The sequence below is a fragment of the Sparus aurata genome, chromosome 13, assembly GCF_900880675.1.
Source record: "Sparus aurata chromosome 13, fSpaAur1.1, whole genome shotgun sequence".
NCBI lineage: Eukaryota > Metazoa > Chordata > Actinopteri > Spariformes > Sparidae > Sparus > Sparus aurata.
The window spans coordinates 8,207,444-8,234,417 of NC_044199.1; the positions used below are offsets into that span (position 1 = coordinate 8,207,444).

The 26,974-nt window shown below is 45.2% G+C and overlaps 1 protein-coding gene across 5 annotated transcripts in view; it reads left to right on the forward strand.

Annotated features, from left to right (window-relative positions):
• LOC115594209 (Down syndrome cell adhesion molecule-like protein 1 homolog) overlaps positions 1-26,974 on the forward strand; it is a 56,737-nt gene that overhangs the window by 16,490 nt on the left and 13,273 nt on the right. For 2 of the 5 annotated variants that reach the window (XM_030438096.1, XM_030438101.1), the window contains exons 4-19: positions 15,706-15,852; positions 15,948-16,226; positions 17,966-18,241; positions 18,388-18,684; positions 19,250-19,522; positions 20,306-20,590; positions 20,773-20,892; positions 20,985-21,161; positions 21,737-21,936; positions 22,231-22,327; positions 22,469-22,597; positions 22,681-22,848; positions 22,978-23,048; positions 24,046-24,286; positions 25,273-25,458; positions 26,610-26,765. In XM_030438096.1, coding sequence (XP_030293956.1) covers positions 15,706-15,852; positions 15,948-16,226; positions 17,966-18,241; positions 18,388-18,684; positions 19,250-19,522; positions 20,306-20,590; positions 20,773-20,892; positions 20,985-21,161; positions 21,737-21,936; positions 22,231-22,327; positions 22,469-22,597; positions 22,681-22,848; positions 22,978-23,048; positions 24,046-24,286; positions 25,273-25,458; positions 26,610-26,765 — 3,102 coding nt within the window. Of the gene's footprint in view, positions 1-15,705; positions 15,853-15,947; positions 16,227-17,965; positions 18,242-18,387; positions 18,685-19,249; positions 19,523-20,305; positions 20,591-20,772; positions 20,893-20,984; positions 21,162-21,736; positions 21,937-22,230; positions 22,328-22,468; positions 22,598-22,680; positions 22,849-22,977; positions 23,049-24,045; positions 24,287-25,272; positions 25,459-26,609; positions 26,766-26,974 lie in introns of those variants that run through there. The other 3 variants (XM_030438097.1, XM_030438099.1, XM_030438100.1) reach the window with 2 other exon arrangements.

Consider the following 26,974-nt stretch of genomic DNA (forward strand, 5'->3'; position numbering starts at 1 on the left):
CGCCCAGTAAAGGACCGCCTCGATTGGTCTAATGAAGATGTGAAAATTAAAATTGATTTTGTGACTGAAAGCTCTCCGCGCGCCAGTGAGTGGGTGGTCGCCCGTCTCGCCTGTCACTATTTCTCACGCTCGCTGTAAAGAGTTGATTTCAAGTCAGTAAATCTATACGCGCTTGTGTAAAGGTGTCCAAACATTCACGCCCCCATTTACCCTTCATGCGTTTTACAATCCTGTGTGCGCAACTCGCTCGTGTGTCCTTTATTTTTGTTCTGTGTCCGTGATAAAGTCCGCCGAGGATGCTATCTGGATTTGTATCGACAAAGAGGGAACCCTGTCTGCTGAAATCCACTGCAAACAGCAAGCCAGAACACTCAACCATCACTGAACTTTCTCTGAATTTAAAACAATATTGTGTCTCAGGGTGGGGAGTGATTGGCTCATCGCGTTGTTGCAACACAAAAGAGAGAAATAGAGTCAGGTCTACTTTGCAGCACTGTCTGCTGCAGATGTCATGAAGGATGAATTGCGCTCTTCACTCCATTAGTTTAGATACACAGATACACATTTTAACTTGTTGATATCAAAGGAGACATATTATGCTAATTTTCCTAATCATATTTTTATTTTGGGTTGCTAACAGAATAGGTTTACAGGCTAAAATGCTCGAAAAACACATCAGTTCTCTCAAACTGTCCAGTGCAGCAGCTTTCCATCCTCTCTCTCTCTGAAACACACGTTTTTAGCTCCTGTCTCTTTAAGGCCCCACAGTCTCCTCTGATTGGTCTGCTCACACACGCCTGAGCCATCAGTGCTCACTGTGTCTCCAGTCAGCTCCGTCATGTTTTCAGCTTCTAGTGATCTTCACTTCTAACATGAATCCAGGCATAAATTATGATAATGTTGGACACAGTGATGTAGTGAGATGACAAAAAATTTACAGAAGTAAAGGCGAGACCACTGACGAGGCGTTTCAGGAGCAGCGTTTTCTGTGGGAGAGTGGAGCTCCCATCAGCGATACATGCACAATAACTTATACACATAACACACTGAAGGAAAAGGAAAAACCCCAAAACACTTAATAGGTCTTCTTCTCCGATTCCCCACTATCTGATAACAAAGTAAGATTAAAAAGTGACCAGACTGCCTACTTTCCTTTGAATCAAAACAACAAAAAAAGTTAAATTGTCCACTCCATTTTCATGTCATGCCTGCGCCTTTTGCACGGAGGCGTCTTCAGGTGCAGACCCCTGATCAGTAGCACGATCACATCCCAGCGTGAAGGTTGAGTTGATGACATAACACAACGCAGCCATGCCCTCTGAACCCCAACAGGTTCCATTTTGTCAAACACACATGCTCCCCATCTGGAGCCGTGTGTGTGTGTGTGTGTGTGTGTGTGCGCGTGTGTGTTTATGTGTGTGTGTGTGTCCCCTTGCCTGCCCCACTTTCCTGTCCAGCCAGGACAGTGAGGGGGGTTTAAGAGGGGAGGGGTGCAGGCAGACTGACCTATTTCCCTCTCACTTCCCCGTCCCGTACCGTCCCCGTAGTTAAGCTTTGTGTGTGTGGATGTGTGTGTGTGTGCGTGTGTGTGTGTGTGCGCGCATGTTTGTGTGACCCTCACGAGACAATGGAGCCCTGCTAGTCTGAGCAGTGATCTGAAGGAGGAGAGCTGGAGCGGAGACAGAGAGATGGAGGGGTTTTTGTGGACGGGAATGAAAACAACAGTGGGACACAGAGAGGGGTTCAGCTCGCAGATCGAGGCCGTCAGTCTGAGCAGCAGAAAGCTAATGAGTGGCTCCGATGAATAGAGACTGGACCAGCAGATGGCTGCAGCCACATGGTGGTCCACAGAAGATGCCCGACCATGCTCCATCTAATCCACCTGCCACACAGTTTGGTCTTGTTTATGTGTTTGCGCGGTCATTTGATGCACGCGGCCATAAAATCGATCGATGATAAGCAATAATTGGAGGGGAAATATTCAATTCACCCACCCGTCCTGAAAAGTCCGTATTTCTACTCTCTTCCTTCGTGCAGTGTGTGTATTTTGCATGCATCCATCGATCTAGTGTATCATTAAGCAGACTCTGTTTGCACTCCGTTCCATCAGTCTAGTTAAGTCCCCGTTGTTGACAGTAAGGTGGATTTAACCTGTGTTTAACCTGCCACCGTGTAAGTGCTGAGCCATCAGGCCTTAATGTGAACTTGGATCCTAATGGGTGTCACCGGGTGGTGAGGTCACTTACTGGCTACATTACAGATCAATCCCCTGCCCCCTGGGGTCCCTGCTGGGAGTCAAGCGGTTCAACAATACACAACTATGTACACAATTGCAGGACACACACAAGTTATTTAAAATGAGATCGGGCTCTACTAATGTCGTCAAAAGTATCTAAATATCCATAAATATATATATTAATTATTTAAAATGGTTTCGCTCCTCATTTTTTTTTTGCAGTAATGATACTAGCTGCGTTTTTTTTCACTCTCCTCTCCAACAGCGAATTGACACGTGCGCACAGTCTCACCTCTGATTAATTCAGATGCTTTTGTGCTCAACACAGTAAACAGCCCAGCATCGAACACGGTATTGATTATATATATATTTTTTAAAGGTATTGTATCACAGTTAGAAATTCCAGTATCGTCACAACACTAGGCTTTACCCAATATAATATCAGACAATGTTGTAAAAATAGCTGCCAGTTAATTTTCTGTCAATGAACTCATCGATTAATCCACCAATTGTTGCAGCTTTAGTCATAATCAATGCAATAATTAAATGAACAACTGAATGGATGTGAGGATCAATTCTATTTTGAATTTCGAAAAACAATAATTCGGTAAATATTAAACAATAAAAAAACTACTACTACTGTAGTTTTCAAAAAGAATGGCAATATTTATCTCAGTGATATTTGGTAGTTTACTACATGTGTTGCAGTGGGGATTGTTAAGCAGTCATAACAGATCCAGTTATTGCCCCTTTATTCACAAATACTGCAGCTTTTCCTCCCCGAGTAATTAAAAAGTTACCGTTGTGAGGCTCCACACAGGTGCAGGGGAGAGAGGTGACAAAGGCAGAGGGACCTCATGGAGAGCAGTGGTGTGTTAGGACACGATGTCTGTTTGTAAATCTGCGCTTGTGCACTCAGAGCAGGAATACATTAATAGATACACTTGTCCGGGACGCCGCATACTCTTGTAAACACTGGCCTGACACACACACACACACACACATACACACACTTGCTTCCACAAAGTACAAATGTACAAGCCTCCACGCGCATCCTCCTCGAAAGAAACACAATAAAGCCATTTTCAGGTTTTGCATGAACCCGCCTGAATATGGAGCGCTCATTAAACATTAACTCGGGATACATTAAGGCTTGTGCTCTGCGCCGGTCCGCTCTGCTGTGTGACGGCTGTCCTGTTGTTGTGCTCGGGCCGCCGGGGTGCAGCAGGACGTAGTGTGACAGAGGAGGACAGGGAGCACGTGGCGTCCCCAGGGCTCATTGAACACAACCCCATCGACTGTCGCCCTCTGTCACCCCCAACCCCTGAGTCTGACACACCATCCCTCCCTCCCTCCCTCACCTCTCCCCTGCCCTCAGCGACTGCCTCTGTCCCACATGGCACGCAGCAGGCCACGGGGGTTAGTGGGAGAAAATTAAAGACTAAATCATGCAGCTGAAGGTGCCGCTGCTATCTGCCTACACATGCAAACATATGGCGGTAACGCAAAAACAATGGGCAGCTTCTTATAAAGAAATTATCAAACAACATTGGAAATATACACATTTTTAACCTCTCACATCCAGTTTCCAATGCAAATAAATACCTCTGACTGGTCTTCTTTTACTTTCTTCGGATATTTTTGCCCCTCTCACATTTTTGCCCCAGTGTGCTGAGAGTGCCTGAGAGCTGGGCAGGAGCAGATGGGGGTGCTGGCAGACATCTTTTACTCAGTTAGGTTGAGTAGGCACGTGGGTGGGTGTGTAAATTAGCACAAACAAGTGTGTGTGTGTGTGTGTGCGTGCGTGCGTGCGTGCGCAAGGGGCACAATAGGCATAATTATCTCTGCTTGAGAGGCCCAGTTTTTTTTTGGGGGGGGGGCGGCTCGCGTGGAGAGGCGGAGTTCAACAATGGCTCAACCACGGGCTTTGTGTGTACAGAGCAGAGGGCTGACAAGTGTCGGCTATTATTGACTATTTACACACTACTACGCACGCCTGCTCACGTGCACGTAACACAGAACCGCACACACTCCGCCGTCGCTCTCCTCCCCTGCCTTTTTTTCTCTTTGTGTCTCCGTCAAACACACACACACACACACACACACACACATGCAGTACGAGCATGTTTACAGAGCATCAGTGTATCAGTGTCAATCAGTGTAAGAGGGAGAGATGGGAAAGCCCCTGCGAGCACATCACTCTGACAGAAATCTGGCCACTATCTCACCCTTCAACCCTCGCTCGGTGAGAATACATCAAATGAGAGACAGAGGAGAGAGGGAGCGTTGAGGAAGTCGGTTTTTGGATTTCCACTTATGTGGCGTTAAAGATATTTACAGTTTATTTAAAACCACGTTTGAGCATTGTTTGTACCCGGCACACGCCAAAGCAGATGCCGAGATCTGGGAAGACAAACAATATTGCTGCAACAAAATCAACCCAATCGCCGGATATGATGTCGGCAGTGTATGTCTCTGCAAACCACGGATATGTTAAACCTTAACATTTCTTTATATTCAAAATTTATACCTGCTTTGTTTGACTCAAACGCAGCTGGATATTGTCCCGAGGCCTCCTTTGAAACCACCATAACCTCCGCATTCTGATATGAACTCCAGGTCATAAACATGTAATGTGAACGTCATATGACATGTGGTAGGTAGCGTATGACATATACAAAATGTTAACGAATCACGGGTTTGCAGGAATGTCAAGTATCAACATTTTGTCCTGGTGGCAAAACCTGATTGGACAAATCCAGTAAAATAAAGCCAGGGAGAAAACACGATTTGTTCCATCAGTTTTAACTTGTTTGGCACTTTTACTTTATTATTTTGTAACTTAAACTAAAAAAAGTGCCCTACAATTAAGGTTTATCACTTTCATTGTACTGTTGAGAAAGTCAGGAGCTGTAGAGTTTGACAGTGATGTGAAGACATGTTTGTTAAAAAAAACTTGCTTTATAGACAAACTTGTGTGCCGGATAATAACACATAATAATCAAAGTAGCAACATTAGCGCTGTCTGACTAAAACTTCAATTTCAATATCTTTGAACAGTAGCTACAAACAATTACAGATTCAACCAACTAATCTGTGACCTTAACGGTCATACTGGAAGAAAACAGGCCGTGCAATCTTTTCGTAACTCTTTACAGTAATGGACACATTTTAAGTAACAAATTAGGAATGAATGACTCACTACTAGTTGATTATTAGTTATCAGTTGATAATTACCTATCGAAAGAGTAGCTAATTATCAGTTAATGATTGGTTAATATGGAAAAGAAGTGAGGAAAGAATCAGTCACAAAACGACTTGTTGTGTTATGGAGAGGTACTCATGAAGTAATGATTTAGAGCTCAGTATGATGCAACACTTTTTTTGAAAGGAGACAAAAAGCGCAAGTAAACGTACGATAGTAAGTACTTAGGAACTACTTAGTAACTATTCATTTCATAACCACTCTTTTCATAATTAACTAATCATTAGTTAATCATTAGCTACTTAAACAAATCGGAGTTACTCATTAACTACTGCTTAACTAGCAGGTGACTTTGCATTCATTCCTCATTTGTTCCCTGGTAACCACTCTAAATGTTGTGTCCCTTATTGTAAAGTTTTATTTCAGGTCACCTCACTTTATTTCTTATATTTTGATAGCGGGGGTAAACACACAATTTCCACTCACCGCCTCTGTAAATGATAGTTGTTAATCTGCACTGGTAAGCACACACACAGTCGTTAATGAAAGTGAAAGGCTTGTGTCAAGGCTTAGAATGAAGGAGTTGTAAGGTTTATGTGGCCTGGATTGGGTTAAGAAATAGGATTTGAGTAAAGAGGTTTTAGGTCTTTCCTCCTGCTTTCTTCTACTCTTTTGTTTAGGCTAGCGAAAGAGGGATTAGCGCGAGGAGATTACTGCAGGCTTTACTAAGAAATTGTATTTAAGGAAATGCTTATTTACTCGGCAGCAGTAGAGAGAAGTTTGGCTCAGATTTTTCCACCTCCATCTTCATTTTTTTTCTTGCTCTTAGTATGAAATGCAGCGATTTTCTCGCTAATCCTGTCCTTAAATGTCTTCGCTTGTGGTTCCAACCTTTTGTTCTCCAAAACATCCATCGGATTATATCATATTGTTACAAATAGCCAGCGCTAAAATGTTGAAAACCAAAAGCATGAGTCGACTCTTTTTCTGACCCATTACCCTCCGGTTCTTTGAAAAGAAAAGATGAAGATAAATTGTTAATTAAGCCACACACTTGTTTTCACACTGATGAAGAGATTTATTTTTTCATGATGTGTCCGTGAATGCAGCTGGTTGCCCAGGGACCGTGCCGAGACATGATCTGGGATCAAATGGGATCCCTGGTGGTCAGCCAAGTGCCATGTTCCTACATGACCTCTCAATCAGACCTATTGATCCGCCTCGCTATTAGCTGTCCAAACACACATAGAGCCCAGATCAACATGGCAGGCTGTGATTGACTGCAGCGGGCAGGGAAGGTGAGGGAGGCGAGTGGATCGGCAGCGCTGCTTTGGGGTTAATGTGATAAGAAAAGTCTGTTGTGATGCTTCTCGGCTGTTGTTTGTGGATCAGTATGTGCATAGCGAGTGTCCTGCGTAAGCAAGTCAATAATTCAACATGATTACAGCATGCGAGTTGTTTGCTCTCTCTGTTTCTCTCTCCAGTAAAACATCGTTGAGGCTTTCAGTCAACAATTCGGCATGTTGCATATGCAATAAGGATGATACAGAGCAAATAGCATTCACTGTTTTCTTTATGGATCAATAACATGACAGTAAAATGATCATTTTAATAAAATCTTGGGTCAGTATGATCGTTTTACTCCAAAGTGTCAGTTTGATATTGTGCAGAGGTAACAATGAGCTGGTTTCCTGCCACGAGTGACATTTCCCCTAGTTTTATATTCATGTTCAGTAAATATTTCCATGATATCAGCAACATATACAGGACAGTATGCACACATTGCTTGTTTTGTCCCACCAAAAGTCCAAAACCCAATACCGATGACGAAAATATCAAAATTTGGTGTTGATTAGGATTACAACTAACATTGTTTTCATTAAAAATGTCACGTTGATTATTTTTTCGATTGTCTGATTAGTTGTTTGGTCTTAGAAAATGGTGAAAAATGTCGATCAGAGTTTTCCAGAGCCGAAGATTACAATCCTGTATGTCTCTTGTTTTGTCCACAACCCAAATATATTCAGTTTACTGTCAGAGAGGAGGAAAGGAAGCGGAAAATATTCACATTGAAGAAGCTGGAATTGTGTCTTTTTAAAAGGTCAAAATACAAAAAAGTTACTGATTAACTGAACAGTTAACGACTAACTGATTAACCGATTGTTGCCTGTCTTGAGATTGTGGGGAGGACACCAACGCACGCATCGCAGACTCCACACAGAAAGGCTGTGTGTTCTGAGGAAATGGTATCATATATGAGAGGAAATATCTTCACAGAAAACGTCAGCACCCTTAGAAGCTAAAGATTACAAAGAAGTGGTTTGAAAGAGACTGGCCGAGTTGTCAGGCCAGAATGTGACAAAGTATGTTCAGCCATGCACAATTTAGATGTGTTTTACTTCAGTGTTGGCTTTTTTTCTGCAGCTTTATACGCCTACTATACTCCCATTATTACTAGATACAGTCATTTATTACAGATTAAACTACCCACATGAATACAGTGGTTAAAATAAGCCCCCTCTTGACAGTCTACACAAATTCAAATGCTGCCGATACATATCTTAAAGCGACAATAATAGTCATTTTGATTCACCGTGTCCAATGGGATCATGGGAGTTGTAGTCTTTATTGTCAAACAACCCACCATTGTTGATGAAAATCTATTTCATGCCACTGAAACAGAAGATCGTGATGATGATTTTGGTAAATGTGATATTTGATTATTTGATCTGAGAGTATTGACGGTCGTTTGGCGTGCCGCCCCCTTCTTTCTGGTAAACACTGTAACTGTACGTGTGTGTGTGTGTGTGGCAGTTAATCTCTCTGTCTCTCTCTCTCTCTCTCGCTCGCTCTCCATGCTGGGCAGTGACACTCCTCTGCCACCAGCACTCTAATAGGGAGGGACCAGGCAGCTCACTCAGTGCCGCTAATGCAGCTCACTGCCCCGGGCCATGGGCTAAGCTGGAGTACACCACATCACACACACACACACACACACACACACACACACACACACACACACACAGACGCATATTATGGCAGACACACACCATATATCCATCTCTGCCTCTTATCCGTTGCTGAATCAAAACAAGGTGGAGGGGCGAGCGCTGGATGTTGATTCTTTGACTGAGTGATTTTTCGAAAAAGGAGAAGAGTTGCTTCAGTGTTTCGAAGCCTTTGTGCACATGCAGTAAACAGTTCAATAAGAGTTAATGGGACATCCTGTCGAGGGTAGGTGTTTGGACCATGGTGGCACACTTTTCTGTGGCGGGGTGCATCGGGATGTGTGTGTGTGTGTGTGTGTGTGTGTGTGTGTGTGTGTGTGTGTGTGTGTGTGGTTTCTCTCTCCCGGGACTCTCATTATCACTGCTGTCCCAGATGTCACCAAGCACATGAAACACACGTCATGAATAATGGAGTCCTATTTCTACATCTCTCCCCATTTCTCTCCTATCCTCCCACCCTCTTTTCCCCTCCATCCCTCGTTTCCTCTGATGCTCCTACTGATGCTTAATCTCCTCAGCGCTGCCTCTATCTGAGATGGTCCATTTAGCTTTATGCAGCATCGTCGGCCTGTCTGGTTAGGATGGGTTTATGGGGGAGAACATGGCGTCTCCGCAGCACTGCGTTGAGTTATATCCACGCAAATGACGTCTTTTGCATAAGATCGGCTTTATGTCGGTCCCCCGACTGTCCATTCAGGCCTGCCGATATGCCCCCCCTCCACCCCTCCGCATCATCCCCTCCCCCAGTGTTTACTGTTTAAAGTCACACAGGGCAAATTGGGACAGAGCAGTCAAGTGAAGCAGAAGAGACGTGGTCCCAATCGCAGTGGAAACCGGACTCTGCTGTCTGTCTGCGCCGCCTCGTCCCCTCTCCTCACCCTCCACCTTTGTCCGCCCCTCACCTCCGTCCCCCTCAACTTTCTTTCCGACATCCTCCCCGCTCGCGATGAGTCGGTGCAGGATGCAGCACGGTGGCGAGGGCCAGAACATGATTGAAAGATGAGGTAAGCAGTCAGAATTGGTTAGGAAAGAGGACAGCAGTCAGGATTAGACAGTGGAGCGTGGCTTTTTAATGAAAACATGACAGAGCTGCGGCTCGCTCCCAACGTCTTGCATCTCGCCCCCCAATCCGGAAAAACGAGCGAGAAGCGAGAGAGAGGGAGAAATTGAACGCTGAGGTTCAGATATTGCTCATGCAGCGTTCGCCTTAACTGGCAGCCAGACTTGCGCTCCGTCTGAACAGTTTGGTCGTGTTAACAAAGTCTCTTTTATGGAGGCGATGCGGCAGGGTGGGCTCCCATTGCACAATTAGTTGTTACACATCGGTTGTGCCAATAAAACCTGCTTTGAATGCGAATTGAAAGGAGTTAAGAGGGTGCCATTCAAAGATGTTAAGTAAGTGTGCGGCGGAATAAAAGCCAGGAAAGTGTATATATTTAATTGGCTGACACCTGCTTCTACTTAGGCTTTTAATGTACACAGCAGAGAGAGCAAAGGGAGGCTGGAGTGGGCTCTCGCTTTGAATACAAATGCAAAACCCCCTCCGTTCCCCCTTTTTTTTTTTTTTTTTTTGCATAAAGGTTTAAAGGAAGTAAAGAACACAGACACGGACTGTTATCTCCTCCACCTCCACATCTTTCCCCTCTGCGTTCCTCCTCTACTGTCTTTCCTCCCCACAAGTCGTCATTCCGTCCAAACAGCGCCGCTTTTCTGCTTCGACACATTCCTCCGCTTGCGAGAACTGGACGACCGCCACTCACTGACTCCGCTGTGCTAATTTTATAACATAGTTTATTATTTTTCATTCCAGCAAGGAAATATTTTTTTGTCCTATTTTAAGCCCAGTAGGTGTTTTTGTCTGTGTGTGTGTGTGTGTGTCTGCATATGTGAGCAGCAAGCACATTCCAGCACCGCAGAGAATATCTCCAGAATACGCTTCCCTTTCTTTTTTTTTCCCCTTCTGTCTTCTTCTTCTTCTTCTTCCACTTCTTCTTCGTCCTCTTCCTCGTCTCTCTGTGACAGTCGCAAGTCTTTGATCCGCTCCTCCTCCCCTTTCTCTTCTCACCCTCTTTCAAATTCTTCCCTGCGACTTGCCGTTGAGATTGAGGGGAAAAATTCCCCTTTATTTTGCACCGTCGGCGAGAGGAGTGTCATTTATTTATTAGAATGACTGAGTAACCTTTGACCTTCACGTGCTGCATGTTACTACCTGCCTGATGGAGCAAAATGTTAACCATCATTCATCAAAGCTACATCCTCAACTTCTACTCCTCTTCTTACAGTTTACGGTTATCGGTGGTATCTGTTCTTTATTAATCATGTTGAGTTTTGTCCCATTATTAGAGCCTCGGGTGATGTGTAGGCATTTCAGCACGTGACTAATTGTGACGATGACTGCCTGTTTGAGTCAATTTCCCCTCTAATCTTCTAACTTTAGACCACCTCTCTGTAATAGATAAACATGCGGTGCTGTAGGCAGGCGTCTATCTGAGGATTCACACTGCTGTCAGCTTGTGGAGGAGGGAAACCTCTGACCCCCCTCCGCTTCGGCACATTTCTTTCTCCTTGCGTTTCCGTGTATTCGTCGTAATGAGCAGCGAAAAATAACCTTCATTTAAATGGGAGAGCCCCTCCGAGCTAAGGAACCCGCTGCCTTTGACCGTCAACTGTGTTGAGTAAGACGCAGACTCCGGGGATCAGATGGTAGTGATCCGCCAGGAGGGAAACAAGGGAATGTGAGTTCGATAGCTCATTAGCCTTTTCCAAACTGATTAGATATGGGGTCCATACAGGGAAGTCCCAAAGGAGAACCGATGCTTTTACTCAGAGCTGTGAGTGCTGCACGATCACGGAGTTATATTTTCATTTCGTGTATGTTTACGCAGGTTATAAGATAATTCCTGCTAAGAGAGTTAAAAGGTTAAAAGCTCCTGAAATAGACCAGTCGAGCTCATGTGGCAGTTTGCCCCTTTAAAGCATGTAGGTCAGATTCATTTCCAAGAGCTAAATTAGTTTCCCGTTTGAGGGTAGAGACGTCCGACTTACATTTCGGAACTGCACATTAGGCTGCCGATGAACGGGCACAGAGTGATTTTCAATTGATTCTCCTCACATCTTTGTCCCGGAAGTCTAAAAAGCTAAATAAGTCCGCTCTCATTGTGCTGATTGTGTGACGAGGAGTTGGATCTAACTGCCTTTCAAGCCGACAAACTTCAGATGGAGCCTCGGGGGGAAACGGGAAAACTAAAAGAAAGTGTGTTCCGTTGTAAATATTTGTGATTGGATACAAAACCCACTTGCATCTGGAAAAGCTATATTTAGCAACTCCAACCCTGATGCAGAATCCCCCCCCCCCACACACACACACACATATTAATTTCACTGACATCTTCCACCGGCTCAACGTTATGATTTTTTGCGCTCGCCCGACGCGGAGGCTTTTCTCCGCGTCGTCCTTAATGATTGTAAACACGTCGCGCTTTTAATAATTGCTGGAAGTACGGCGAGAAAACGTAACAGGATGGCAGCGAGAAGACCCTAGCAACAGGGAGAGGATGAAGAAAGCGTGAGAGTGGGAGGGAGGGGGAAAGATGCAGAACATCAATAAATAATGGCCCCACTGAGGAGGTGGAAATATGGGCCTCGTTATCTTTGCGCCGACGCCTTCATTTGCATGTGAGAAAATGAGGCTGCTACGAACTCGGGCGCGTGCACACACACACACACACACACACACACACGGGCTACAGTATATTTCCTATTTATAGACTCTGTCATGCTTTTATTTTTTCCTGTTCTCTCTCTCTCGCACATTTATGCTTCCATTACTTTACCTTTTTGTTTCCTCCTTTTTCGGAATTTGTCGTAGCAGCAGCAGCAGCAGCAGCAGCAGCAAGTCGGGCCTGTTGTGTGACTGCGAGGCCGCGGGCATTTTGTCGGATTAAAAAAGATACAGCGATGGCAAACCCTTCATCACATGGCAGAGGTTTTCTCAGGACATACAGTGCAATTAACTTGAGTAAAGCCACTTTTTTTTTTAACATCACACACACACACGGTCGCAGGGAGTGTGTTTTTAATGACACGCTCGTGTGTGTACTTTAGCCACTCTGTCGATTTGAGTCAGCTTCAAATGAATGTGCATTACCCAAAGCATGAGAGTAGATAACTACGCACGCTGTTATGACTGCACTCGTGGAAACAAATATTCAAAGTATTCGAATGATGATTTTATAAGATTAAGAAAACAAAACAGGGTGGAGGGGGGAGCAGTGGAAAATATTCTTGTTTTAGGGGGGAAAAAAGATCCATTATCAGTTAACAGTTTCTAAAATGCAGGATTACAAGATGGCTTGTCTTTGTTTTTAACTGCACATATAAAATGTTCTTGAAAATTGAGAATCAAACACATTTCACTGTTTCAGATTTTATTTAAAAAGGAAAAATCCTGATCTACTTCTTGTAAGTAAGTAAAGATGGGAATATTTCCCCCTGCGGACTCCATCTGCATCAGGAATACATGCACAATTCTCCTCCATGAATGGCTCTCATTGAGGCTCTGACCGAACTCATACAAAATCCAACAATGTTGACATCCTCAAGGCGATGCAGCTTCTTTCAGGAAGCTTCTTTCTGGGTGAAAGAACTCTTTAAAGGACCATTTAGAGTTGGTGGAAAATACTTAAACCTTTAAACGCTTCCTTCAGAGCTCTTTTGAGAATCCATGAGTGCTTCTATTTTTTCACCTAATGGTCCTTTTAGTTTCAGTTCATGGTTTCTCGGTCTTTTTCGGAAAGTCTTCCATGAAGGAGCCAAACTAAACCATTTGGATGGACTGTTTTGCGACAAAAACTGTTTGCAAAAACAAAACAAAAATTAAGCTGAAGTTTAATGTCTCACGGTCAGCAGTTTCCTCTGTTGCTGAACAGGAAGACGTTTGTCTATTCACGTCTTTCTTCTGATTTGATTTAAGGAATGCATGTCTGCGTATGGCGTTAAAGTGAAGGACAGACGACAGGCTCGCGTAGAAAAAATTATGCAACACTAACAAATGCACCCTTTTTTCTGCTCGGAGCTGAACGCATGCATGTTTTGCTGCAGCTGTGTGTGTGTGTCTGCATGTGTGTGTGTACCGCACATCGGCTCTGTTTCTCGTTATCTAGTCAAGTCAGCATGAATAAAAGCTGAGGGAGCACAGTGATTTAGTAATTAATATTTTACTCTGTCTGCCACTCTGCTTAGAGACTGAGAGTGAGATAGAGGGAGAGAGGGCGGAAAAGGGCGCGTGAGAGAGAGATAGACGATAAGAGGGTTCACACAAAGAGATGAAGAGAGTCGACCTGAGATAGACCGATAGACTGATCGAGCACGAGCCGCTTGGTTAAGATGGAGCGATAGCGAGGGGAATAATGCGAGGTGCGTCATGTGATCAGTGTTGTTTCAGACGCGTCGCTGCAGACGGGATGAATTTCGTCTCTTCCCCCCCCCCCGCTGGAGACGGAAAGTGTGGCTTTGACAGATCCAGCTGACTCTCCCTCTCTCCCTCTCTCTCTCTCTCTCTCTCTCTCCCTGCCTATGTCAGAGTGTTGTGACAGGCGAGTTGTCAGTGTTGTGGGAGTAGCAGTCTTAAAGTGCTCATTATCCTGTAAGGCTTCATTCTGGGGGGCAAACAAAGGCTGCTGTGAAATTGCAGCCTGTGCCTCCCCTCGGGTCATGCGGTATATTCCATGCAAACACATGCACGGTCCATAACTGCTACTTTCAGTGTTCCTGTTCAACCCCGCAGCGAGACCCTCGACAAACACCGAGCTTGTAGATAAAACACTGATGCTGAAAACGCGCAGGGGGCGCCTGAACACAGCCGATCCAACTTCTGGCCGCGGCTACTTAAAGAAGCAGGTGATAGTTGGTGTGTAACGACAGCCATTTTAAATATCTTCCTCTAACAGGAAGCTGCGAGACAATTACTTGGCAGAAAAGGCCAGTTTGACAAAACGTGTGATCATTTAATTGGCTACGGGCTTTTAATTACAACCACTAGCACGCCCAAATATGGAGATCCTCTGTGTTCCAGAAAGTTGTTAAAGGTTAAGTTCACCTATAAATGATGATTCAGTCATTATATGCTCACACCCCGTGGTGATGGAAAGTCAAATGAAGTTTTCAAAGTCAACAAAACATTCCTGCAGCTTCACAGCAGAAGTGTTAAATAACGTAAAGCGTTGGAGCATTCTCCCACACAACTGATAGATTGAGACTTGTTTTAAAACTTAAGAAACAGCAGAAAATAGCTTAATACAGCTTGTTTGGCTTAATGTGGAAGCCCCCCCGAGATCCCAAATTGATTTGAAAAATACATTATTTCACCTGACTTTCTATCTGCATGTGGGCGAGTAGATGATAGCTGAATTTTCACTTTTTTTGGGTGAACTTATCCTTTAAAATGCCCATATTGTGTTTTCTTTACCATCAGATAATCCCAGTAAGGACAAACAAAGCACTGACTTTAGAGCGGGTGTTTTTATGAAACGAGGGGTATTCAGTTGGTTGCAGTGTCTCTAAATCCTCCACACTGATCCTTCTACAATGTAAGTTCCCCCTCGATTTATGAGATACATTCACTTATAGACGTTCATACCTCACGAGGGGCAAATAGCTGTCGTTACATTTGTAAATCAGCTCCACAAGATTCCAGAAAATACAAAAACAAATACAAGCAGAAAGTGCGTGTGTGTGTGTGTGTGTGTGTGTGTGTGTGTGTCTACCATGCAGTATCAGAGAATCCCCCGACTTCTCTCCCCCCTCTGCACCCTCTCTGCCTGCAATCAACAGGCCCATCACATAAGAGACACGCTCGATCTTTTGGCCTTCCGTTTTTGTTACCACACTTAAAGGAAGAACTTTTAGGTAGTTTGGTGATGAAAGTGTGGCGCATAAGAGTTTAACGTTGTGTGCAAACGGACAGTAAATCTGTCTCCACTCCGTCGATGGGTGGTGTAAGTGACCGCTGAGTGTCCTCCAGGCCTTGAAAGAGTGCCAGGTTTTGGGGAAGCAACATTATCAAGGCAGGTAGCGCCAACTGTTCGGGCAGCTGTTTGTTCCCCGCGCAATACGGTTTCGCGATGAGCACAATGGGTTTGTACCAGAACGAGTGTATGTTTTTTTTTTTTTTTTTTTTTTTACCAGGTGTTTCTGTCTGTCAGCGGTTTTCCTTTGGGGAAATTAATGAAAGTCGTTATTGAATGTGTCTTTTTCAGGCAACAGGTTCTCGCTGACCTCCTTCGGGGCTCTTTACATCTCTGACGTTCAGAAGGAGGACGCCCTCTCCACATACCGGTGCATCACCAAACATAAGTACAGTGGCGAGACGCGCCAAAGCAACGGAGCCAGGCTCTCTGTAATGGGTGAGCAGCTTGCTGTTGTCAGTTTACTCATGTTAGTCTGATATTTATCTTTGTCTGAACGATAAAAAAAAAAAAACCTTGTCTCTGACCTCCAGACCCCAACGAGTCCTCACCTACCATCCTGGACAGTTTCCAAGCGGGGGAGGTGTATGCAGGCCAGAGTATCGAGCTCCCTTGCATAGCGGGAGGTTACCCCAGCCCCACCGTGCGCTGGCTGAAAGATGGTCGCCCGCTGCCCTCAGATGCCCGCTGGACACGGCGTTTGACAGGGCTGACCATCAGCGACCTGAGGCAGGAAGACAGCGGCAGCTACGCGTGCGAGGTCACCAACAGTTTTGGCTCAAAGGAGGTGTCTGGACAGCTTCACGTTATAGGTGTGTGCGCCCATACACACACACACACACACACACACACACACACACAGACACACACACACACACTCTTAACCGACCTGACAGACTCCCACGCTGTCTTCCCTGTGACTCAGCCTGGCAGACGGAAACGTTCACAAGCTCCTCACACATATAAGTCGTGCCTAGAGTGTGTCTGTAGCAAACATGTGTGTGAGCTGTATGATGCCCTGTCACATCAGGTCTCAAAAAGGGAGACAGGGCAATAATTCACTGAGACTGAATCCGTAACACAGCTGCCAGCACAATTCACCGTCAGAGAGAGACGGAGGGCGAGGACGACAGAGATAAACACGAGGGGTCACGCGGGGGACGATCCGACACCCAGACAGTGCTGGAATGACATTATCTACAATGTAATAACAAGATAATACGAGGGGCAGCGATAAGCGCACATTGTGTAAAGTGTACAAAGAAACAAAGAGCGGGGAGAAGGCGAGACACAGGGGGAGAATAGAGAGGCGGTAGGCTTTGCCAGTGGGCACATCATGGCAGCACACTCTGTGACTCTGACAGGGTGAGGAGGGGGGAGGGAGGGTTGGGAGGCACAGAGATGCCCCCCAGCACACACCACCAGCTGCCTTATTGCTCACTGACATTTTCGCGCACACACACGTACGTACACACTGTCTGCCGCGCGCACACAAAAGCGTACGGACACACTGTACGCACACAAGTGGACGGAGATGTGAAGAGATATCTCCAGCTGCTTTTTTAATGAGTGCGTCGAACTGATTGAGTCACCACTGCTGATTGTGCTCTCTGCCTCTCTTCTCCCTCCGTCTCTGCAGACTGTAGCCGTGAATCTGTGTGTCACGTTTTGACTGCAGCAGAATGATTTTAGAGACACTTAGGAGATTAAAAAAACTGGTATCACTTGACACTTGACTAAGACATATTAAGAAAATATTAAGAATTTGTTAGTTTTTTTCAAATGATTGATTCATTGTTAATTATTATTAAACTTATATGATGTGTAAATCACTAAATGTAAAACATGGGTGAAATTAACGGGTCTAAAATGTGAAAATTATGCATTTTGTAATTGCCAGGTGGTTCAAAAAAGAAGTCTGATTGCTCATGAGAAAATTACCCTAGTTCTTACGGTTTCCTAATGAGTTTATGGTCCCAATTTCTAGTTTTAAATCTTCTTCAGTACAGCATGATGTTCATTTTGTAAATTATTGTCCCATTTGGAGTCAAATTGATGATAAAGCAGGGTATGATTTAGTTAGATCCAATAAGGATACACCTCATCCTCCCCAGCTCTGACCTCTGGTTCAAATATTGTCACTCACACTTGTTTTTGATATTAACTCGTGAATCTGGCGACACAGATTGTATTTTTTATCTCATAGATAATCACTATTTTGTGAATCCTTAATATCTGAGATACTAACCACCAATACATTAACCACTAACAAAGAATAAACGGAAGGATTTACTGCAAAGTTGTGCCCGAAAATCTTCTAAAATCTTCGCTTTTGTCATGAAATCGAGGATATCGAGTAATACCAAATCAAAAATTAAGAAGGCAATTTAACATGATGATTTCATTTATTTATTCAACTATTTAAGGGTATAAATTGCTTTTAAGTGTAACATGAAAACTCAACGACAGAAAATGTATCAATTGGAGGTTTTATTGTTTTTTTTTTAAATCTATTTGTGTTCTAACAAACAACCTTCGCCCTTCCCCTCAGATCCACTACGAGTGACCTTATCCCCTAAGAATCTGAAAACTGGCATCAGCAGCACACTGTTCTTCACCTGCACTGTGGAGGGCTCCCCGGAATACACCATCACCTGGTACAGCAACACGGAGCCAATCGTCCCCGACCAGCACATCTCCATCCAGGGACAACACAACGACACGCTGCAGATCACCGCGGCACAGAAGTTCCACTCCGGGGCCTACCAGTGCTTCGCCTCCCGAAAGGGCCACACTGCTCAGGACTTTTCCATTATTCTGCTAGAGGGTACGTGGACAGGTTGCCACAGATATACACAAGTGCAAATTATGTTTAGATAAGGAAGCGAAAGGCATTTTTTTTAATACAGCGTTTTAAAAGAAAATAAGAGGTAATCCTTGGTCTTTGTGTCCCTCTCTCTTGTTCCCCCTCAGATGGTACTCCTCGTATCGTGTCTTCCTTCAGCGAGCGGGTGGTGAACCCCGGCGAGCCTTTCTCCCTCATGTGTGCAGCCAAAGGAGCCCCGCCCCCCTCCATCACCTGGACGCTGGACGACGAACCCGTGGTGCGCGACTCCACCTACAAGACCAGCCAGTACACCCTGTCGGACGGCCTGACCGTGTCACACGTCAACGTCAGCAGCCCGCAGATTCGGGACGGAGGAGTGTATCGTTGCGTCGCACGCAACTCGGCCGGTAGCGCCGAGTACCAAGCGCGCATAAACGTAAGAGGTGCCTGTCTGCTTTTCAATATAAATGCACTCTACACCTGACTCCATATGAACACACTAAAGGGCTAAAGAGAGGCTTAGATCACTTTGCATTTCACACACAGTTACATCTATCTATCTATCTATCTATCTATCTATCTATCTATCTATCTATCTATCTATATGTCTATATGTCTATCTATCTATCTATCTATCTATCTATCTATCTATCTATCTATCTATCTATCTGTCTATTTGTCTATCTGTCTATCTATCCGAGGATAATTTAGATAATCAGGAATCACTTAGCTACACAGATTAGACCAAAATCAACAATATCCTCACTCAGATTTAAGTAAAGGGAGCATAACTAACCTCCCTGTCCACCTGTCAACTTGCCCCAATCACTCTATCCCTCAACCTTTATCTCTTCACCTCCTGTCTCCGTGGCTGCTCCCTTACTCTGCCATGACCTCCCTCACCTCATCTGCCTCTCTCTCCGACCTCTGTGTGTGTGTGTGTCTCTCTCTCTCTCTCTCTCTCTGTCTCCTCCCTCCATCCCCTCCCTCTCTTCCCTGTGTCTTCAGGTCCACCCCGAATCAGACCCATGAGGGACATCACCGCAGTGGCAGGCAGGAACACCTACATAACGTGCCGCGTGATTGGCTACCCGTACTACTCCATCAAGTGGCTGAAGGACGGCATGCAGCTGCCCGATAATCATCGTCAAGTGGTGTTCGAGAACGGCACCCTGAGGCTGACGGACGTGCAGAAGGGCGCGGACGAGGGCACCTACTTGTGTAGCGTTCTGATCCAACCGCAGGTGTCGATCAACCAGACTGTTCATGTCACTGTCAAAGGTGAGCGCGGAGAGAAGATACAAAGCCGCAGTGGGCAATGTTTTCAGGTGATAATGAACCCATCTCAAATCAGGCGGTGAGGCTAGTGATCTAGCTGATCAGGAAGCGCCGTGGCTTCAATCCGTTTCCCCCAAGTTGTTTAAACGATAATCAGAAAGCAATCTGCCGAAATAGAGCTTAAATAAGCAGCACTGATTCTTTTGGTGCCTTTTAAAAAGGATCGTTTGTTTGATTGTTAGCAAATTAGATTTCTAGATATCAGAATACCTCGTCACTCCCATCGCCAGTGTTCAGAGTTGTGCAGTGCAGATTAAAGTGATGCTTCATGACGGACGTAGCTGGTGTTTGAGGACAGATTTATGTTTCAGTGTGTCTCTGCATTTTGTTGACTCTGTGAGTGGGGTAATGATGGTAGCAGGGCAGCTGCAGAGGTGTTTAAGGGTGTGTGCATGTGCCTGCGTGTGAGTGTGTCTCTGATTTAATTAGATGAATAATAATGAAGCCTAGATTAAATCCCCCAGATGTCTCAGCTGTAGTACCCCCACCCCAACCTCCATTACTATGGCAACGGAATGACTTCCTCCTGCCAATTGGACTCTAACCAGAGCAGCTATTATGGGCTGCAGGAGATGGGGGCTGAAGGGGGGGAGAGAAGTGGGACCCACTGGCCAATGACCTTCTCTCTCTCTCAGCATTGCTCCAGATGGCCACGCTGCCACTCTTTTCCATGTCTATCGCTGCCTTTATTCCACTAACTCTGCGCTCTCTTCCTCCCTCCGCCAGTGCCACCCCTCATCCAGCCCTTCGATATCCCCTCTACCTCAGTGGGGAAGCTCATGTACATCGCCTGCGTGGTGTCATCTGGGGACATGCCCATACGCATCACCTGGCACAAAGACGGCCAGCTCATCGTGCCAGGCTCCGCCTCTGGCGTCGCAATAGAGACCAAAGAGTTCATGAGCTCCCTGCAAATCTCCAAGGTGACACTGAAGCACAACGGGAACTACACCTGCATCGCCAGCAACGCCGCCGCCACCGTCAGCTGGGAGAGACAGTTGATTGTTACTGGTGAGGGGACTGAGCGAAGGGAGGGTGGCGTGATGATGAATTAGGTCAGATCAGATGTGATATCTAATGTGCAGAGGGAGTTTAGAATTGCACATGTTATTTTAGGAACACTCCCATGTTCTGCCTTTTACTCTTTCTTTTAGCCTCCCATTTAGGTTAATCACATCTTTTCTGCTCTTCAGTGCCTCCACGCTTCGTGGTGCAGCCCAACAATCAGGACTGTATCTACGGCAAAGCTGGAGTTCTCAACTGCTCCGTGGAGGGTTACCCGCCTCCCAAAGTCATGTGGAAACACGCCAAAGGTAAAAGCCGCGCATCAACCCGGCTATATCTGCAGCACGAGATCATGTCACGAAAAAAAATAACCATGCTTTTACTTTGTGTTGTGGTGCAGGTGTAGGAAACCCTCAGCAGTACCACCCAGTCCCTCTAACTGGCCGAATCCAGATCATGTCAAACGGCTCTCTGCTCATCCGGCACGTGCTCGAGGACGACAGAGGGTACTACCTCTGTCAGGCCTCCAACGGAGTGGGCTCAGACATCAGTAAAAGCATGATCCTCACTGTCAAGAGTAAGTGTCAATCATACTCCCTTTATCTTCCTTTCATAACCACGTCTCCCGGATTGTACATCCACTGTATACAGAGACAAGCCTTAGCTGTTTGAGGGGAATCAACTCCTCTAAGGTGCACTTTTAGCCCCAGGCTAGTGCGGCCTGTGCTGAACCTAACAAAAACATTGTCTCCGTCCTGCCCCTTCCTTAACTGGGGGTATCTTTGCTATTGATCGATGCGTTCCGGCTGCCAGTCTGTGGGCTCTTGAATGTTTGGTGGGGAAAGGGGCTGATGAATTAGTGATGAAAACAAAACCGCAGGAACCCCTTCAATCAATAATCTATGTCTGAGGAAAGGAGGTGGAAAAGAATCGGGGGAAGAAGACGAAGAAGGCAGGCAGGAAGGAGGGAGAGTAAGAGGGCCGGTGGGGCTTGAAGCGTGAAATGAAAATGGAGAACGAAGTGCAGAAATAGAGACGTCTATACATCTGTAATATATCCTCGGTTTTCCAATACCACATCCCCGCTCCCTCGTCTCATTACTCCCTATAATACTATTCGTCACACTGACATGTGTCTGTGTTTCCGCTCAGTTCCCGCCATGATCACCAGCCACCCCAACACCACCATGGCGAGGAAGGGCCAGACCAAGGAGCTGAACTGCACGGCGAGGGGCGAGCAGCCCATCATCATCCGCTGGGAGAGAGGGGACACCGTCATTGACGCTGAGAGGAACCCCCGCTACTCCATCACCATCAACAAGAAGGGGGACGAGGTCATCTCAACCCTTAAGGTCAGATAACAGAACACAACGCCATATTTAGCGCATCTAGTGTTCGTATTTTGTGTACAGACATGAGCGTTTCCATCAAAGTGAATTTAGCAAAATGTCAATGATTTATTAAATGAGATGAACGAAAAATATGTAATTATCTCGCTTCAAACATTCATGATTCTTAAACTCATTAATGGTTTAATTGTAGTATAACAGAAGATTTTATGAGTGTTAGGTCTGCTGCCTGATGGGCTTTTTCTGTATATTCTGTTGCGCATTCTGACTTTGTTTTGTTTGCGTCGATGCTCACAGCTGAACCCGGCCGAGCGAGGCGATTCTGTCTTCTTCTCCTGCCATGCAATCAACTCCTACGGAGAGGGTCGAGGCCTCATCCAACTCACTGTGCAAGGTACGTCTACCACATGCTGCACGTCTCACGCACTTCTTTAATTTACGGGAACATCAGGTCCGACACTGTACTTATGTGTGGAAGAATGCTGTAGACTCAAATCTCAATCTGAGACGATATTTCTCTCCGTCACACACACAGAACCACCAGATCCCCCTGAACTGGAAGTGAGGGAGGTGAAGGACAGGAGCATGAACCTGCGCTGGATCCAGAGGTTCGATGGAAACAGCATCATCACCAGCTACGACATCGAGTACAAGAACAAGTCAGGTGGGCGCCCTTGATTTAAATATGCCTCTGACATCTTTCAGGATCCACGTCTTAAAGATCTAAACTCTTTCTATATTCCACAGACTCCTGGGATCACATGTACACGACCAGGAACATCTCACCCACCAACAATCAGGCCAACATTGTGGAGCTGCACCCGGCCTGCGTTTACAGCATCCGCATGTACTCCTACAACAAGATCGGCCGCAGCCTTCCGAGCAAAGAGCTCACAATCAGCACAGAGGAAGCGCGTAAGTGATTGTTTTCTCCTAGATGTCTCACTTCTTCTTCTCTTTGTCTTTCTCTGCGTTTTTTTTTGTTCATGAACGACGACTGTGAATATTGACACTAACAGTTTATTTGACATCTTCCACCAACAGCGCCTGACGGGCCGCCGATGGATGTAATCCTCCAACCGATGACATCTCAGAGCATACGTGTTACTTGGAGGGTACGCTTGTTATTATACAGCGCTTAATTACGATTAGTAGCGATCCAGAGCGAATCACTGTATAATACCCTGCGAGCATACACCTCCATCTGCACAACAGTTAATTTAAATGCTAATACTTGTGTCATTTATGTCTTTAACTGCATATTACTTGTAGATAAGCATAAACATTTAATTCATTAATACCTACATAGAATTGTGACAAGTCAGATGATTAATATTTATATTCTTGAGCAAGAATTTCGGATTACCGATGCAAATGTTTATATTTTTACCGTTGTTAGCGCCCAATGAGAGACAATCACATACACAAACTGCTAAAAAAAAGTTGAGGCTGTTCTTCAAATAACCCAACAAAGTAATGAAACGAAACCAAAGACTCCGAAACTATTTATTTTTTTATTTGTCTGTTTTCTTGACAGGACATTGCACATACTCTCAGAGTTAGCCATAAGCTAATTTATAGTTAGTATTTTCCAGTGTATTGTGACATTACTGCCAAGTTCCAAATCGCTCAGTTGCAACGTTTCACAGTGATTTTAAATGTGCAATATGTGGGAATTAGTCACCTGTCAAATTCATACTCAAAACAAAAAGATGCAGTATATCACAAGAGTAACTGCTAACTGCTGCTAGCTAACTTTGTGTGTTGGCTCAGTTATTCTAAGTGCTGGCCATATCTCACACTTCGCTCCTTCAAGAAAACTGAAACAAGTCCAGTTGCCTACGATACAGCACTTAGAAAATTACCATGACCTTTCATCAACACGTTAGCTCAGTTAGCCGTGCAGCTAGCAGTCCAGACTGGGCGCTGGGGAACCAGGTGATTGTTAGTGTTCACACCACTAACACATCATGAGGTTTGAACTGGAACAAGCTGCTACCTTCAGCAGATATCCCAACAACACAGTACATAGACATCACAATGTTAAAACACGTTCTGCAGATAATTCTTGTAGATTTTTGACATGAATCCCTCTCACCACGTTTCTTTCAGGCTCCTAAGAAGGAGCTGCAGAACGGAGTCATCCGAGGCTACCAGATCGGTTACAGGGAGAACGGCCCGGGCAGCAACGGCCAGTACAGCATAGTGGAGATGAAAGCTACCGGGGACAGTGAAGTGTACACCCTGGACAACCTGAAGAAGTTTGCCCAGTACGGGGTGGTGGTCCAGGCCTTCAACAGAGCCGGGACGGGTCCATCCAGTACTGAGATCAACGCCACCACATTGGAAGACGGTAGGAGAGCTGGGAGAGAGGGATGGAGCAAAGAAAAAAAAAAAAAAAAAAAAAAAAAGTAGCTGACAAGATGAAAGAAAAAGGAGTGTAGACACAATTGAGAGAGCGTGGCAGGACATGAAGGAGGGGAGACGGAAATGAAAGGATCCATAAATCTTTGAGTTGGAAAAAATAATAGACAATAGATTTAAATGCAACAACATGGTGGCAGACAGACAAATAGACACACACACACACATGCTTATGAAAAAAAAAAATTGTTGAAATGAATTTGCAGCACATCCCCCCCATTCTTCTTTCCACTTTAATTAGCACCCTCATTAGGCTGGTAGAGAGCGAGAGAGGAACAAGGAACCCCATTACTCTCCGAACGTCTGCTCACTCTGCCTCCTTTTTCTCTTCCTCTCCTTTATCTTCCTCTTCCTCCCATTGGCTCCCCGCTCTTCCTCCTCGTCCGTCCTCTGTCTGTTTTACGTCCTTGTCATTTCTTATATGGACGGTGATGACGGGCACCCTTATCAACAGTAATAGTGGTTGTAATTGTCCTGCAACTGCGTTTACCTTAAAAGATGAACATGGCCTAGTCTCAGATTTTGGTCCTCCACATCTCCGCTCAACCCGCCCCTCTTCATCTGCATTTTAACCCCTTAAGGTGTAGCTGCTTTACCATTCATGGTGCTCTCTCTCCGTGCTCTTCCTCCCCTCTACGCCTCCTCTCCGTCTCTCCTCCGTGCTCTAAAAGCCAGCGCTGAACAAGGAGCTATTGAGAGCTAATTTGAGCTTGTTTGACTGATTTGTTTCAGCAGAGATTGCCTGTGTGTTGTTGGTGTTGAGTAGTCATTAATTATTAAAGCCTTAGCCTGCCATGCCAGATCAGTCATGTCTTCTTAGCGACAGCCGTAACTGAGGGTTTCTGACAAGTAGAAATCATTAAAACAGACCTCAATGCTCATATTAACTAACGCTTGCCCTCCGCTTCTCTCCAGTGCCCAGCGAGCCTCCGCAGAACGTGCGCGCCATCTCCGTGACGTCGGACGAGGCGGTGATCACGTGGGCAGAGCCTCCACGGCTGACACTGCACGGTGTGCTGAAAGGCTACCGGGTTGTGTTTTGGTCCCTCTTCCCTGACGGAGGTGGGTGCTGTGGGGGCCAGGCCCAGTGGCCAATGCAGAGTAATTATCACCTATCTCATTCTAAACTTCACCAACCAAAAAACCCTCCCACCCACCTACCCACCAGTCTCTTCGTCTGTGTTTGGAGTCAGAACGTGCTAGTGTGTCTGCACATTTCTCATGAAGCACTTCCTGTTCCTGTGCGTCTTTGGATTTGTCGGTTTGCCCCTTTTTCTTCCCTTTGTGTCTTAGAGTCTCAACGGCGTCAGTTCTGATGGTTGGTGAGATTGCAGTGCGGTAGTTCAATGTGTTTGTGCTCCTATGTCTGTTCTACCCTGTTTCCTAAATGTGCATTGGCAAATATGTTTTGTGGGAACTAATGTGCAGATAACGGCATTAAAAAAAGAGATAAAAAGGCAGATAAAAAAACAGTGTAACAGACTGTAGAGCCAGGATGTGCTGATTTTTTCACAAACTTTTCTTCACTATGGCCAAGTGCTTCAGTAGCCTTTGGTATATTTGTCACATTACACTTAAAGATGCTATACGTAAAAAAAAAAGGCCACCTAACAAATGGAGCGGCGTATCACCGGAGTAACTGTAGCCGCCATTAGCTAGTTAGCTCGTTTAGCCATGCATCTAGTGGTCCGGACTGAGGAGCTTTGGGCCAGGATGGACCGGAGCTAGCTGGTTGGCATGCTGAGGCCTGTTGATATCGCTAATCATAGACATCACAAAGTAACATTCACAATCTGTTGACAATTTTAGTTTACTCATTTTTGAGAGGTTTCATCCCAAAATTCTTACATCTAACGCCTCTAACAGAAGACACAGTCACAAAGAAAGTAGCATTTCAGTGAGTTATAGGCAATTGTTTTTAGACTGGCAGAACATTTTTCATTATTACTGGTAAAAAAAAAATAAAAATCTTTTTTTGTGTTTATTTGCAGTAAAAAGTTGCAAATCCCAGTCTCTGCATAAACATTTTCTGCTTTCTTTAACCACCCATCCGCCACAATGTCCACCCTACAGTTGCTGCCTTGTATTTTAGGCAGTAATCATATTTCCTGCAAAACATATTTAGCAAGGCAAGTTAGTGGTGTATAAATGTCTTTTTGTAGGAAACATAGTATGTGCTGCATGTCCACCAGATTAGGTAGAGAACTGTTTAAATAAAGTTTCCCCCTCCTGTCCTCCTCCTCCTCCTCCAGAATGGGGAGAGATGCAGAATATCACCACCACACGTGAACAGGTGGAGCTGCGAGGGCTGGAGAAGTTCACCAACTACAGCGTCCAAGTGCTGGCCTACACACAGGCCGGAGACGGAGTCCGCAGCAACGTCCTGTACATTCAAACGCGCGAGGACCGTGAGTAGACACACAAACTGGAGCTCAAAATGAAAGATGTCAGCCTTTAACATGTTTGTTTGTACATTTTTTTTCACACGTTCAAATAAAAATAGAGGAAATGCTTGCACAGTGTTTGGGGTAAAAGGGGAAGGAAGATGGGAAGGTGATATACGAAAAAAAACAGTGCTGGGCTTTATCGCAAACCCATGACAAAAGCTCATTTATGC